Source organism: Histomonas meleagridis (assembly GCF_020186115.1).
Source record: "Histomonas meleagridis strain 2922-C6/04-10x chromosome Unknown contig_68, whole genome shotgun sequence".
In the NCBI taxonomy this organism is placed as follows: Eukaryota; Parabasalia; order Tritrichomonadida; family Dientamoebidae; genus Histomonas; species Histomonas meleagridis.
Window position 1 is genome coordinate 844549 of NW_027150909.1, and position 12854 is coordinate 857402.

At 29.4% G+C, this 12854-nt stretch overlaps 2 protein-coding genes across 2 annotated transcripts; one reads left to right on the plus strand and one right to left on the minus strand.

The window, feature by feature from the left end:
- Positions 1-5565: 5565 nt before the first annotated feature.
- Positions 5566-9213, plus strand: GO595_008615 (3'5'-cyclic nucleotide phosphodiesterase family protein; the record flags this gene model as incomplete). The annotated part of the gene is made up of 2 exons (XM_067922209.1): positions 5566-8447; positions 8562-9213. 2 exons carry the CDS (start codon positions 5566-5568, stop codon positions 9211-9213), a joined length of 3534 nt encoding a protein of 1177 aa, XP_067771381.1.
- Positions 9214-9549: 336 nt separating this feature from the next.
- Positions 9550-11544, minus strand: GO595_008616 (DENN domain-containing protein 1B; the record flags this gene model as incomplete). The annotated part of the gene is made up of 1 exon (XM_067922210.1): positions 9550-11544. The coding sequence occupies one exon, from the start codon at positions 11542-11544 to the stop codon at positions 9550-9552; it is 1995 nt and encodes a 664-aa protein (XP_067771382.1).
- Positions 11545-12854: the final 1310 nt, after the last annotated feature.

The window sequence follows — 12854 nt, forward strand, 5'->3', positions numbered from 1 at the left end:
GTTGATTATAGTTGAGTGGTTTTAAATCCAGGTCATCATTCATTATGAAGTTTGAAATAGTTTGAAGTATGAAAAAATTTTAAAGATTGTATAATCCAATTGTTGGAAATATGAAATTTTGTCATGTGTTTCATTATATATATTCAATCTAAAAATAAAATTATAACATAAAATAGATTTCCACATATAGAATGTGATTACTTATATGTTCCTAGATATATTTTATTTAATTTCGTTTTGTAATGAAAGCAAAAACACAAATGAAGCTAACGATACGCTTAAAAACATCTTTTGATACAAAACGTGCATCATATCGATGCACGAAGAAAGATTATGAAGAATATTTGTTCATCAGATTATTTAAAAGTGCATTAAACATTGTTATTTAAATAAATCCTTTTCTAGATGTTCTTAATTATTGAAATAAAGATTTTGGGGGTTAAATTGAAAAACTTCAATTAAACAACAAATTTTTTAGTGCTTAACCGTGTGCTTTTTAACTTTTGTATTGGCCGATGTATATTTGGACGGGCCTTGCACTATATTTCATTGCGGATCATGAAAATTCTTCAGTTATTTCTCGTTTCGACTGTTACGAAACAATTTATATCTGGTATTAGATCTGGAAAACCATTTTATAGCCCCAAAGAAAAATTACATATCAAAAGCAATAAAAACGAAGAAGAGCTGGTTCGATTTCATGAAGCAGAAATTCCAACCTTTGGATTTGTGAACAAAAATTTTGATATATTTACCAACTTCTTAAATATATTCAATAATAACTTCCACTTACTAAATTGCGTTCCCGATCCTCCATATAAATTAACAGTCCGTTATGTTTTTGATGGAAAACAAATATTTTTAAAATTAGATCCCTCCATTATTCAAAAAAAAGTCTTTGAAACCAGTACTCATACGCCAAGTGGTGAATCCTTGCATGCCATGAATCAGTGTTATAGTGATATATCTTCAATAAATTTGGAATTTTCATATTTTTTCTTGATGCGAAACGATAAAAAAGAACGACCAAATAATTTGAATGTTTTATTTTGTTTAACCATCATTTTTTCAGCGATGTTAATGACAGTTTATATCAAAATTCTTCAGAAAAATACATTGTTAGCTCAGAAAAACATTTTTATGGTAACGAAATGTGGAATGAAATTAAAGGAAAAGAAAAAAATTGAAAATATTAATGTTTTTGGATTGTTTTTTGTAAATTCATTGCAAATATTTAATGATGATAATTCAACATTGTTAATCATAAATTCAAATGAATTTAATGAAATTAACCAATATAAAAAATATCACGAAATATATCATTATCAGTGAAAATATTTATTCAATTCCAGGTAATTCATTTACAGAATGGCCTTCAGTCGTTTCAGTTAATTTTGGTAACTCAGTCACAAATATTGGAATTTATGTGTTTTCTTCATGTTTTAATTTAGAAACGATTATATTTGGAGGAAATGTTACAGAAATTGGTGGTTCATCATTTTCATTGTGTTCATCAATCAAAAACATTACAATTCCAAATTCAGTTGTAACAATTGGAAATTCAGCATTTGCATTCTGTTCTAATTTAACGATATTAACACTTGGATATGGAATAAGAGAAATTTTAAGTTCAGCATTTGGGAATTGTTATAATCTTCAATGCATTTATTATTCTGGTGAGACAGAACCAGATATTGGCGAAAGTGCATTTTATAATGTTTCAACAAGTGTTATCACATATTCAACATATAAAGACAATCATTTTGGAAGTTTGGGTGTTATTAGGGAATCCAGAGAAGGAACATGCGAACCACTTCCATCACATTCATTTAGTCAATCAAATACATTTTCTGATTCAAATACATTTACTGCATCACTTCAAAGTGATATTTCATTAACATTTTCATATACACTAACAGTTACATTATCAATTACACATTCATTAACTATTTATGAAACAAAAACGAAAACATTTTCATTATATATAAATCATTCGACATTTTCATATATTGAAACAGAATTTATTTATTACAATTACACAATTGTTATTTATTCGACTTATTATAATTATTATTCCAATTTCTTTACAATGTTTCATACTTCCAATGAAAATTCACCAAATGGAATTACGACAAATGCTTTGATTGGAATTATTTGCGGATCATTTGCATTTGTTTTGATCATTATTGGAATTGTTATATTTTTAGTGAAAAGTAATAAGAAGAAAGAAAAATCGAATTCAAAGTTACAATTCAAGGATACAACAACGTCAAGTACAAAGCAAATCGAAGAAGTAAATAGTTTAGTTGAAGATATTGTGAAAGAAGATGAAGACAATTGGCTTTGAAGAAAACTATGATATAATATAAAATTTTTTTAATTTAATTTTTATAAATGACTATTAAATTATTTTGGTGTTATATAAAAACAAATGAAATCATATTAATGATGATACTTCATTTTGATTTTTTAGTGTATTAAATTATTTTAATAATAAATTTAGAATTTTCATTATGTATAACATTACCGACTTTAAATATAATAAGGTATATATATTGTTGAACAAATATCATCAATTTTAAATTAGGATTACGTTTACGATAAATGTTGGCTATTTTTGAATAAAATAGGATAAACTTTACTTATATTCATGATTCTTAAAATCAAAAAATATTGTTTATATTAGAGATACACTGTAAAGGATTTTTTTATATTGAGAGCTCCTTATATTATGCTTATTTCATATTAAATAATGAACTCTAAGAACAAGAAATAGCAGAATTCCCAATGACTAAAAAAGAATAAATTTCATGATGATAGAAACAATTTAAAGAAATGAATGGCACACCAAATTAAAGCATAAATCCAACTCTATAACATATATTCATTGTGTTATTTAAAAGTGTGTCTAGAATGTAATAAAGTTGTTTCTTTAATTGTCATTTTAAATCAATTCAAAAAATATTTCAAGGTCAATCTGAAAAACGACAACAAAACAACAGGTTTTTTAAAGCGTAACCGTGAGATTTTGAACTTTTGAGATAGCCGATGTATATATAGTGAAGGTCTGTAAGTATATTACAAGCTGAAACATGAAAATCTTTTTTTCGTTCAGCATTTTGATCATGATGAAACGATTTAGTACTGATATAAAGCTTATTACACCTTATATTATCCAAAAAGAAATATTACAAATACAAAAAGACAAAAGCAAGACAGGAATGACTTACCAATATGATAGAGAAGTTTTAAATAATGAAATTACGAACAAGAAATTTAAAAGATTTAACAATAATTATAATAAAGTTTTGATAAACAATTTATGTATAAATTCAAGTCTTAACAACAATTCTACAACAATGATACATCATGATTTTAATAACAAACAGAAATTTCAAAGAACAAATTTTTCATACAATTTGGAAAAATTCTTTGAAATTGATATATTTGTCAAAAATGGTTTATCTAATGAGACGTTTAACAAATTTTATAAAGATATATCTTCTATAAAAGGTGGATTTTCACATTTTTCGATGATGCGTAACTACAACGAAGAAGGACCAAGCATTTTGAATGCTTTACTTAATTTAACTGTCGTTTTTTCAATAATGTTTTCGGTTATTTCTATCAAACTTTATCAGAAAAATTCGACAACAGTTCAGAAAAAATCAACGACTAAATATGCATTGAAATTAAAGGAAAAGAAAAAAATTGAAAATATTAATGTTTTTGGATTGTTTTTTGTAAATTCATTGCAAATATTTAATGATGATAATTCAACATTGTTAATCATAAATTCAAATGAATTTAATGAAATTAACCAATATAAAAATATCACGAAATATATCATTATCAGTGAAAATATTTATTCAATTCCAGGTAATTCATTTACAGAATGGCCTTCAGTCGTTTCAGTTAATTTTGGTAACTCAGTCACAAATATTGGAATTTATGTGTTTTCTTCATGTTTTAATTTAGAAACGATTATATTTGGAGGAAATGTTACAGAAATTGGTGGTTCATCATTTTCATTGTGTTCATCAATCAAAAACATTACAATTCCAAATTCAGTTGTAACAATTGGAAATTCAGCATTTGCATTCTGTTCTAATTTAACGATATTAACACTTGGATATGGAATAAGAGAAATTTTAAGTTCAGCATTTGGGAATTGTTATAATCTTCAATGCATTTATTATTCTGGTGAGACAGAACCAGATATTGGCGAAAGTGCATTTTATAATGTTTCAACAAGTGTTATCACATATTCAACATATAAAGACAATCATTTTGGAAGTTTGGGTGTTATTAGGGAATCCAGAGAAGGAACATGCGAACCACTTCCATCACATTCATTTAGTCAATCAAATACATTTAAATCAAACACATATACACAGTCAGATTCAATTTCATTCTCAGAATTATACTCATGTAGTCAATCAAGTACATTTCCTAATTCAAATACATTTACTGTGTTGTTACAAAGCGATGTTTCATTGTCATTTTCGTATACACTAACAGTTACATTATCAATCACACGTTCGTTAACTGTTTATGAAACACAAACGAAATCATTTTCATTATATATAAATAATTTGACATTTTCATATATTGAAACAGAATTTATTTATTACAATTATACGATTGTTATATATTCGACTTATTATAATTATTATTCCAATTTCTTTACAATGCTTTACACTGATAATAATGATAATGATAATCAAAACAACGATAATAAAACAACAATTATTATCATTTCTGTTTGTGTTATTGTTATAGTAATAGTCATTATCACATTATTAATTATATTATTGAAACATATTCGAAATAAAAAAGAAGAAATTTATGAAAATGATAAATCAGAAGAAAAAGAAACAGAAACAACGAACACATTCACTACCGGAATAAGTATCACAAACATTGAAGAAGATCCATTTGCTGAAGATTTTAAAGAAGAAAAATTCATTGAACAAATATAATCATAAATAAAAATAAATTTTTGTTGAAATTTCTTATGATATATACATTGTATACATTGTATGTGTTTTGCTTTTATATCGTTAATTATCATCGAATATTAATCTTAAAAAGATATTTTTAGTATTATTTCCATGAGCTGAAATATGTCAACAAAATGAATTAGAAATATATTTACACGTGTAAATTTTTGGATATAATATATCAAATAATTTATATAGGCGCAGCAAAACACTGTCTACGTTGATTCATAAGAACCTTTTTTCAAAAGCATATACATACCAAGTTTGATGAATAAATATGAAATAATATAATTGTACTTCACTCGCATTGCCTTTTTAAAGAATCCATCGTTTAAAGGCCATCGTTTCCAATTTGATGCAATAGTAAACGTTAAATCTTCTGCATTTTATACAACAAATACCTTCCAGCGCATGAGTCATTATATACTTTTCCCAAGCGATTCTTCGTAGTTGTAGCATTAAAAATGAATAAAAAGTTTTTTGACTCGAAACGACCGTTCATTTTTGAACACAAAAAAATCGTTCTGTAAAAATAGTAACGTTCGCTATGCACGTTATTTCAATGGCACTTTTCCGTAAAGAAGAAATGGCGGATCCGAGCTCCCAACTTTCTTCGTTCCTTAAAGCATTTGCAGGACGAAGTGCCAAATCAGATGCTCCCGAACCCGCCGCCGATGGAGCTCCGAATGTCACCACCACCAACGATTCCAAGTTTATTGATTTTAACGAGAACTCAATTATCGACACTGCCATTTATGGTGACGGCGACCAATCGAATGCCTCACAGATGCAAATTGCGCATCTCGAATCCATACTCAAACTCAAGAATCAACAAATCGAACGACTTCAAGCGGAAGTTCGGACTCTTACGCGCATCCAAAATGACCAAGCAATAGCACTTGAAATGGCGCTTCAAGATCGGAGAGAACTTGAGCGGCAACTTGCGACATCACAAACTGGGATCAGTGCAATCAAACCATCGACGCCGAATGATGAGTCATTATCGCAACTTCAAACGCGTCCTGGGTCAGCAATTATCCAATCCAAAGAGACGCCGTATTTTCTCGAGAACTCATTATTTCTTCGCGCATTTCTGCATCACGATTACTCCGCTCTTGACGAACTTATTAAGTCGATCCAATCAATTGCAGATCAACATACGCGCGGACTTGCAGGCCAAGCGTTGTTTTCTCAGTTCCAACGATATATGCAATTGAATTCATTCTATGAACGATTGTCAGATGAATCGGGTACAGACAGTTTCATTAATACATTTGAGACTAATGTACATAATTTAATTGATTGCCGGAGAATACTTTTATGGAGTCCAGTAGCATCAGCACATGTAATAGTATCAAGAACTGCATCAATGCTTATACCAGAAGGCGAAGGATTATTAGGGAAAGTAATGAATGAAGGACAAAGAATTGTAATCACTGATCCTTCAAGAGACCCTTCATATTCTATGGATTATGATGGACCTTTGTTATCTAATGCACGTGTAACATTATATCAACCAGTTGTTAATAGTAAGAAAGAGATTTTATGGATCATACAAATTATTGATCGACTTAATACAAAAGGTTCTGTTGTAACTCCGACTGGTGATGATTTCTTATTATTAGACTTTTTATCTTTATCTTTATTAAAGCTTAGTCAAGAAGAATCTCGAATTGATGAAATGATAAAAAGAATTATGACTGAGTCTACAAGATCATTACTAACTGAAAGACAAATTATGCCATTATTAGAAACAGTACAATTAACTATTACAAGAATTGTTGATTGTGATTCAATACAAATATTTTTCGCCGATCAAAATAATCAAAAGTTATTTCATATAAAAGAAGACTTACATAATAAAGGTAATGATATAAATTCGGAAATGAACTTAAGTAGAGTTATAAGAGAAGAATTTTCAATAGAAGATTCAGGTATAGCAGGCGTAGCTTATACTTCTAAAAAAGTTATTAATGTACCTGTAGCTAAAGAACATCCATCTTATAAAGAAAACATTGATGGCGGCGAATTTAAAAATGGTCCATTAATTGCTGTACCATTATTATCTTCAAAAGGTACAATTTCTTTAGTAGCTGTCGCTCGACGGAAACAAAATGGTTCAATGTTCACTGAATCAGATGAAATTATACTTGAAGCATTATCTAGAGTTTCACAAGGCGCATTAAATAATGCTCAAGCACATGAAAGAAATGTAGCCGAAATTCAAAAGGCACTAAATAATCATAAATATTATACAGCATTACTTGCAGTAGCTCAAGAACTTTCTGCTGTTTTAGATACGGATACATTAGTCCGTAAAATTATGACCAAAGCTCAAAGTTTCATTGGCGCTGATCGTTGCTCATTATTTTTAGTCGATAAAGTTCATGGAGGACTTTGGTCAATGGTTGCGCATGGTGCTAATGATCGAATTCATGTACCACTTGGTGAAGGTATTGCTGGTCATGTTGCATCTACTGGTGAAACTTTAAATATTACTGATGCTTATAATGATCCAAGATTTAATTCTGCAGTAGATAATGCTACAGGTTATAGAACTCATTCTATTTTATGTGTACCTATACGAAGTGGCGATGGTAATATCATCGGTTGTACTCAGATGATTAACAAACTTGGAGCATCACAATTTTCTTCAACTGATGTGGAATTAATGACTGCATTTAATGTATTTTGTGGAATTGCTTTATCTAATGCTCAATTATTTGAGGCTGCTACACAAGGTAAAAAGAAAATGACCGCAATGCTCGATATTGCACTTTCTTTATCTACTTCTCCTTCATTTGAAGCTTTTGTTACAAATATTATCCAAAGAGCTCGTGAATTAATTGAAGCTGATTATTGTTGGTTCTTTGTCCATGATAAAATTCATCAAACTTGTAAAGCTATTGATGAATCTTCAAGTGAATTTACTTCTAAGAATTATGCTATAGGTTATGTAACAATTACTGGTAAAGAATTAAACATTAGGAATCCTAAAGAAAACAAAAGAATTAAAGAATTCTTCATGGATTCGATGAAAGTAGAAATTAAATCACTTTTAGTTGTACCAGTTATTGATGTAAGTGGTCAAATTGTTGGTGTAGTAGAAGGTGTTAATAAGAAAACTATGGATGGATTTACAGAAGAAGATCAATCTTTAATTCGATCATTTGCTTCATTTGCTGGTTTAGCTTTAGAACAATGGATCTCAAATAGGACCAGAGGATTCGATACTTCTGACGTTGGATTAGTCGAATCTTTGTCTCCTTCCGAATTAACTTCTATAGAAGTCCCTGAAAGACTTAAAATCTTCGGCCCAAACTCAGAATTAATTTCCTCCATCAAATTTGATGTGCTCGATTTTCAGAGGAACGATGGGTATAAAGTTCTCATTCACTTTTTTGATCGTCTTGAACTGATGTCAACATTCAATATTTCAATAGGGTCACTTTTACGGTTTATCGATGCTGTTTTTAATGAAATTAAATATATTCCTTTTCATAATTGGTGGAATGATTTAGATTCAACACAATTCATTTTCCTTGAATTAATAACTAGTGACTTAAATCAGAAATTTACAAAACTTGAACTTTTGGTTTTATTAGTTGTAGGTATTTGTCATAATGTGGGACATTCTGGTAATACTCATTTATCAAAAGAAAAAACTCAAGTACCATTAAATATATTATATAAAGATCAACCTATTTTAGAAACAATTCATTGTACTTCGATTATAGATATATTAGCACATCCGAATTGTAATATTTTGGCGGCACTTAATGAAGAAGATTTACATGAATTTTGGACAATGCTTATAGATTGTATATTGTCATTAGATAAATCACAATATAATAAAATGATTGATGAAATTCAAACTAAAATTGAATCAGATGATAAGTTTGATTTAGAAATTCAAACAAATAGAATTATATTAATGAAATTATTATTAAATAGTTCTGTAAATTCAAATTTGTTTAGACCATTCACAGTAGGTAATCCTTGGGCACAATATTTATGTGAAGATGCTGTATCAAATGGTCCAAATGAAGCAATGATATCTGAAAACGAAATAGCGAAAAGACAAGTCGAATATATAGAAAAGTATTGCATGCCATTGTTTACCAATTTGGTTAAAATTGTACCAGAATTACAATCAATATCAGAACAATTAAGGATAAATATACAACAATGGCAAAAGTTGATTGGATAGAAATGTGTAATAAACATATTTTTTTTTGTAATATCTATTTTTAAAAAAAAAGACTTAAAAAATCATTAAATGATTTTCATCTTCTTTATCCATAGGTTTGTTCTAATATCAATTAATTGAAAACTCTTCTTTTTATTATTGTGCATCATAGATTAAATATTTTAATCCCAATTAAAAGTTATTCATTTTATTGCTGTTCATCAATTGTTACGTGTTCATTATTTACTTTCACATGTAATAAATTATTATATAAAACAGATTTTTAACATAAGCGATTCGAGAATATATTTATTAATGTTCATTTCATATAAACATAAGAACATATTTCTTAACTTGTTATCTTCTTAAGCTTCTTAACGGCGTTCCATAAATTGATATCTTGTCCACGAAGGACAACTTTTCCGGGTTCTTAATTCGTGCCGGCGGCTCGTACTGCCGCAGCGTTACGTCGCTTGTCTTTCGGTGCGGCGCAGTCCTCTTACATATTTGCGACACCTCAGTTTCCTTACGTACTACTTGTACAGGGCGCAATGCGTTTGCATTTGCATTGTTATCATTTGTTGCGTTATTGTTAATGTTTACGACTTTTGTGTTATTGTTAGTTACATTTGCATTTGCGTTTGTGGATTTGGTCATATTGTTCGGCGCATTGGATTCGCCCTTTTCGAAGATTGCGATTTTGTTTCCAATGTTTGACGTTCGAGTTCCGATGTTTGGAACTTTCGTTTGATTCACGTTACTTCTGATTTCAGGTTTTATGTTTTTATTATTATCAATTTGTGACTTATTATTATTATTATCTGTGTTTAATGTTTTGGTTTCAGTTTGTAACTTATTAAATGTGTTCAAAGGTTTGGTTTCAGTTTGCGGCTTATTATTAATTGCGTTCAGTTGTTTAGTTTCAGTGTTTTTGCTTTCGATTTGTGCCTTATTGTTATCTGTGTTCAATGTTTTGCTTTCGATTTGTGTCTTATTGTTATCTGTATTCAATGTTTTGCTTTCGATTTGTGTCTTATTGTTATCTATGTCCAATGTTTTGCTTTCGATTTGTGCCTTATTGTTATCTGCATTTGAAGTTTTAGTTTCGTTATGCGTTTGACTTTCTTTCTTTTTGATTGAGTTTTTGTCATGCGAACCACTATTTCGATTACATTTTTTGCTTTTGATTTTCGCCTGCACGCCGACACTTGTTGTTTCGCTCGTTAAATTCTTTGTTTGCGTTGCGACGTTTGAAGTGTTACTACTTATTTCTTCTTTCTTCGTTCTCTCTTTCCAATATGAATTGTAAACAGCGCCGTCCGCTTCTTCAATACTTCGCATTAGACTCATTACGACTTGTGACTGACAAATCATGTCAATTAAATCGGTGCCTTTTGCATTGACTCTTAGCTTATCCCACGTGCTGAGGAATGCTTTAGGCGAATCATCGGACGATATGCCTAAGCCTAATGCAACAATATCAATGACAAGTTTTCGACATATACTCGCTAATTGGTTCTCATCCCACTTAGTATTATCGGCAAATGCTAGCAGTAACGTTAAGAGATTGTCAGGAAATGTTAGCGGTGGATTTTCAACAATGTTCGGCTTGTCCAGATTAATGATAATATGATCGTCCATCCCCTGTAAATAGATGTTCTTAAGTGTGGAGGAGTGTGCGCCAACTATAAATGGAAATGGAGCGTAAAGTGTGTCCTCAAACGATTTGGATAAAATTGGAATAAATACACCGGGCCATTGAATTGGATGAATTAATGCGAGAAACGCAAAGGCATATTGGGTGATCCGTGATACATCAGTAGATGTAATGATGATGTGTTTGTCGAGAACTAACGAAAAGATGATTTTAAATATTGTGACGGGATCAAAAGTTGAAAAAGTGTCTGAAAGAAGTGACAAAATAACACTATGCTCTAATACAGCAATGTTACGTTGAGAAAACTGAGGACGTTGAAATCGTTTCAGAAGATCTATTCCATCACGAATGTCTTTACATTGTAAAAAAAACTCAAGGACATTGAAAAGCTTTTGCGGGTCATAGAAAGAGGACAGAATACAATACGCGATTTTCTTGGAACGAATTTTTGGTTGAATTATTACATAGCCATAAGTGGATTCTTTGTTAGAATCTGTAACATATATGGTAAAGCCATTTGAGGAATGTTTATATTTGCTATAGTGTTTAACCGGAAAACATAATTTTGCTAATGATGGAATATCTTGCGTTGGAGATTCTGGAAATATGACTGTCTGATGAGTTTTGTTTCCTTCTTTTTCAATTGCAATAAGGGAATTAAATAAAAGAGAATTTGCTGCTCCCAAACGGATCATTGTATTTGAAAATAACCGTCGAATTTGAATATTAATATCACCCAAATTTTGAATGGGGTTTCCAGTTTTTTTATAAATTATTTCCTGCAGAAATTTTGGCATTCGTTTTTACAGTTCACAAAAAAAAGAAAAATTTATCTGCTTGAAATTTTTTTTCCCAAATAATGCTTAAATCGAAGTGTATATTCTTTGATTTTATTTCTGACTACAAAAAAAAATTCACATTTAAAAACTAATTTTAATTGAATTAACAAGACCTCAGCTAATTTAGGTCAAAACATGATTCATTATAATATCAGGTATGCATAAAGTTCTTTATTTTTATTAAAATTAAAATATTTGATTATATTTATTATCCTTAAGTTGTTCCTAAAATGGAGTAAACTTTGAAAAAGCACCCGATCAAACAACTATGAAAAAGTGTATAAACTTGTTAAAAAGTGAAATGAAGGGTACCCTAAACGAATTATTGAATTTTTTATTGGTTTATCGATCGTTTTTTTATATGTTGTTAACGTCAAACCGTTATACCGGCCTATTTTTTGATCATTTCTTAGCTAACCAACATGTTCTTGAATGGAGGGGAAAAAATAAATCAAAAATCACAGCAATGGGAAACACTTATATCTATTAAACAGATAGTTTTTGGTTTGACTGAAGAAAATGTATCGAAAACAGTAAATTTATTATGTGATGAATTCGACAAAGATCTTTCATATTCTTTTAATTTACTTGTTAGCCAAATGACATTTATAATGTTTATTCAGAGAAAAATTGCAATAGATACTTATTTGAGCTTTTTGAACGAAATTAAAACATTTGAAGATAACAACAAAAGTAAATACAAAATATATGATGTATTAACCCGATTTCTTTTATCCAAAAACACGCAAGAATCAAAGTGTCTTCTTTATTATTTGTATAAGTATAAAATCATTGATCCAAATATTATTAAACCTCCTCATGATCCATTTTTTGTTCATTACATGTCAGAGAAGGAAATAAAAAATTTAGAATATCACGATTTATTTCATCAAATCGAAGTGAATTATGAAGAACTTTCAAAGAATGATTGGGAACTTCATAAGAGATTAATTGAAGAAGGAATTAACCCAAGTGAAATAACAAAAATAATTCATGATGATGATGTCGGAAAACTTCAAGAAATATCATCACAAACAAATTTTGATTTTGACCAAGAAATTGAGGCATCACTTTATGAAAGATGTTCATTCATTAATGAAGGTGATGTTAAATTAATTGATTATGCAGCATTTTTTGGATCAGTTAAATGTTTTAAATATTTACTT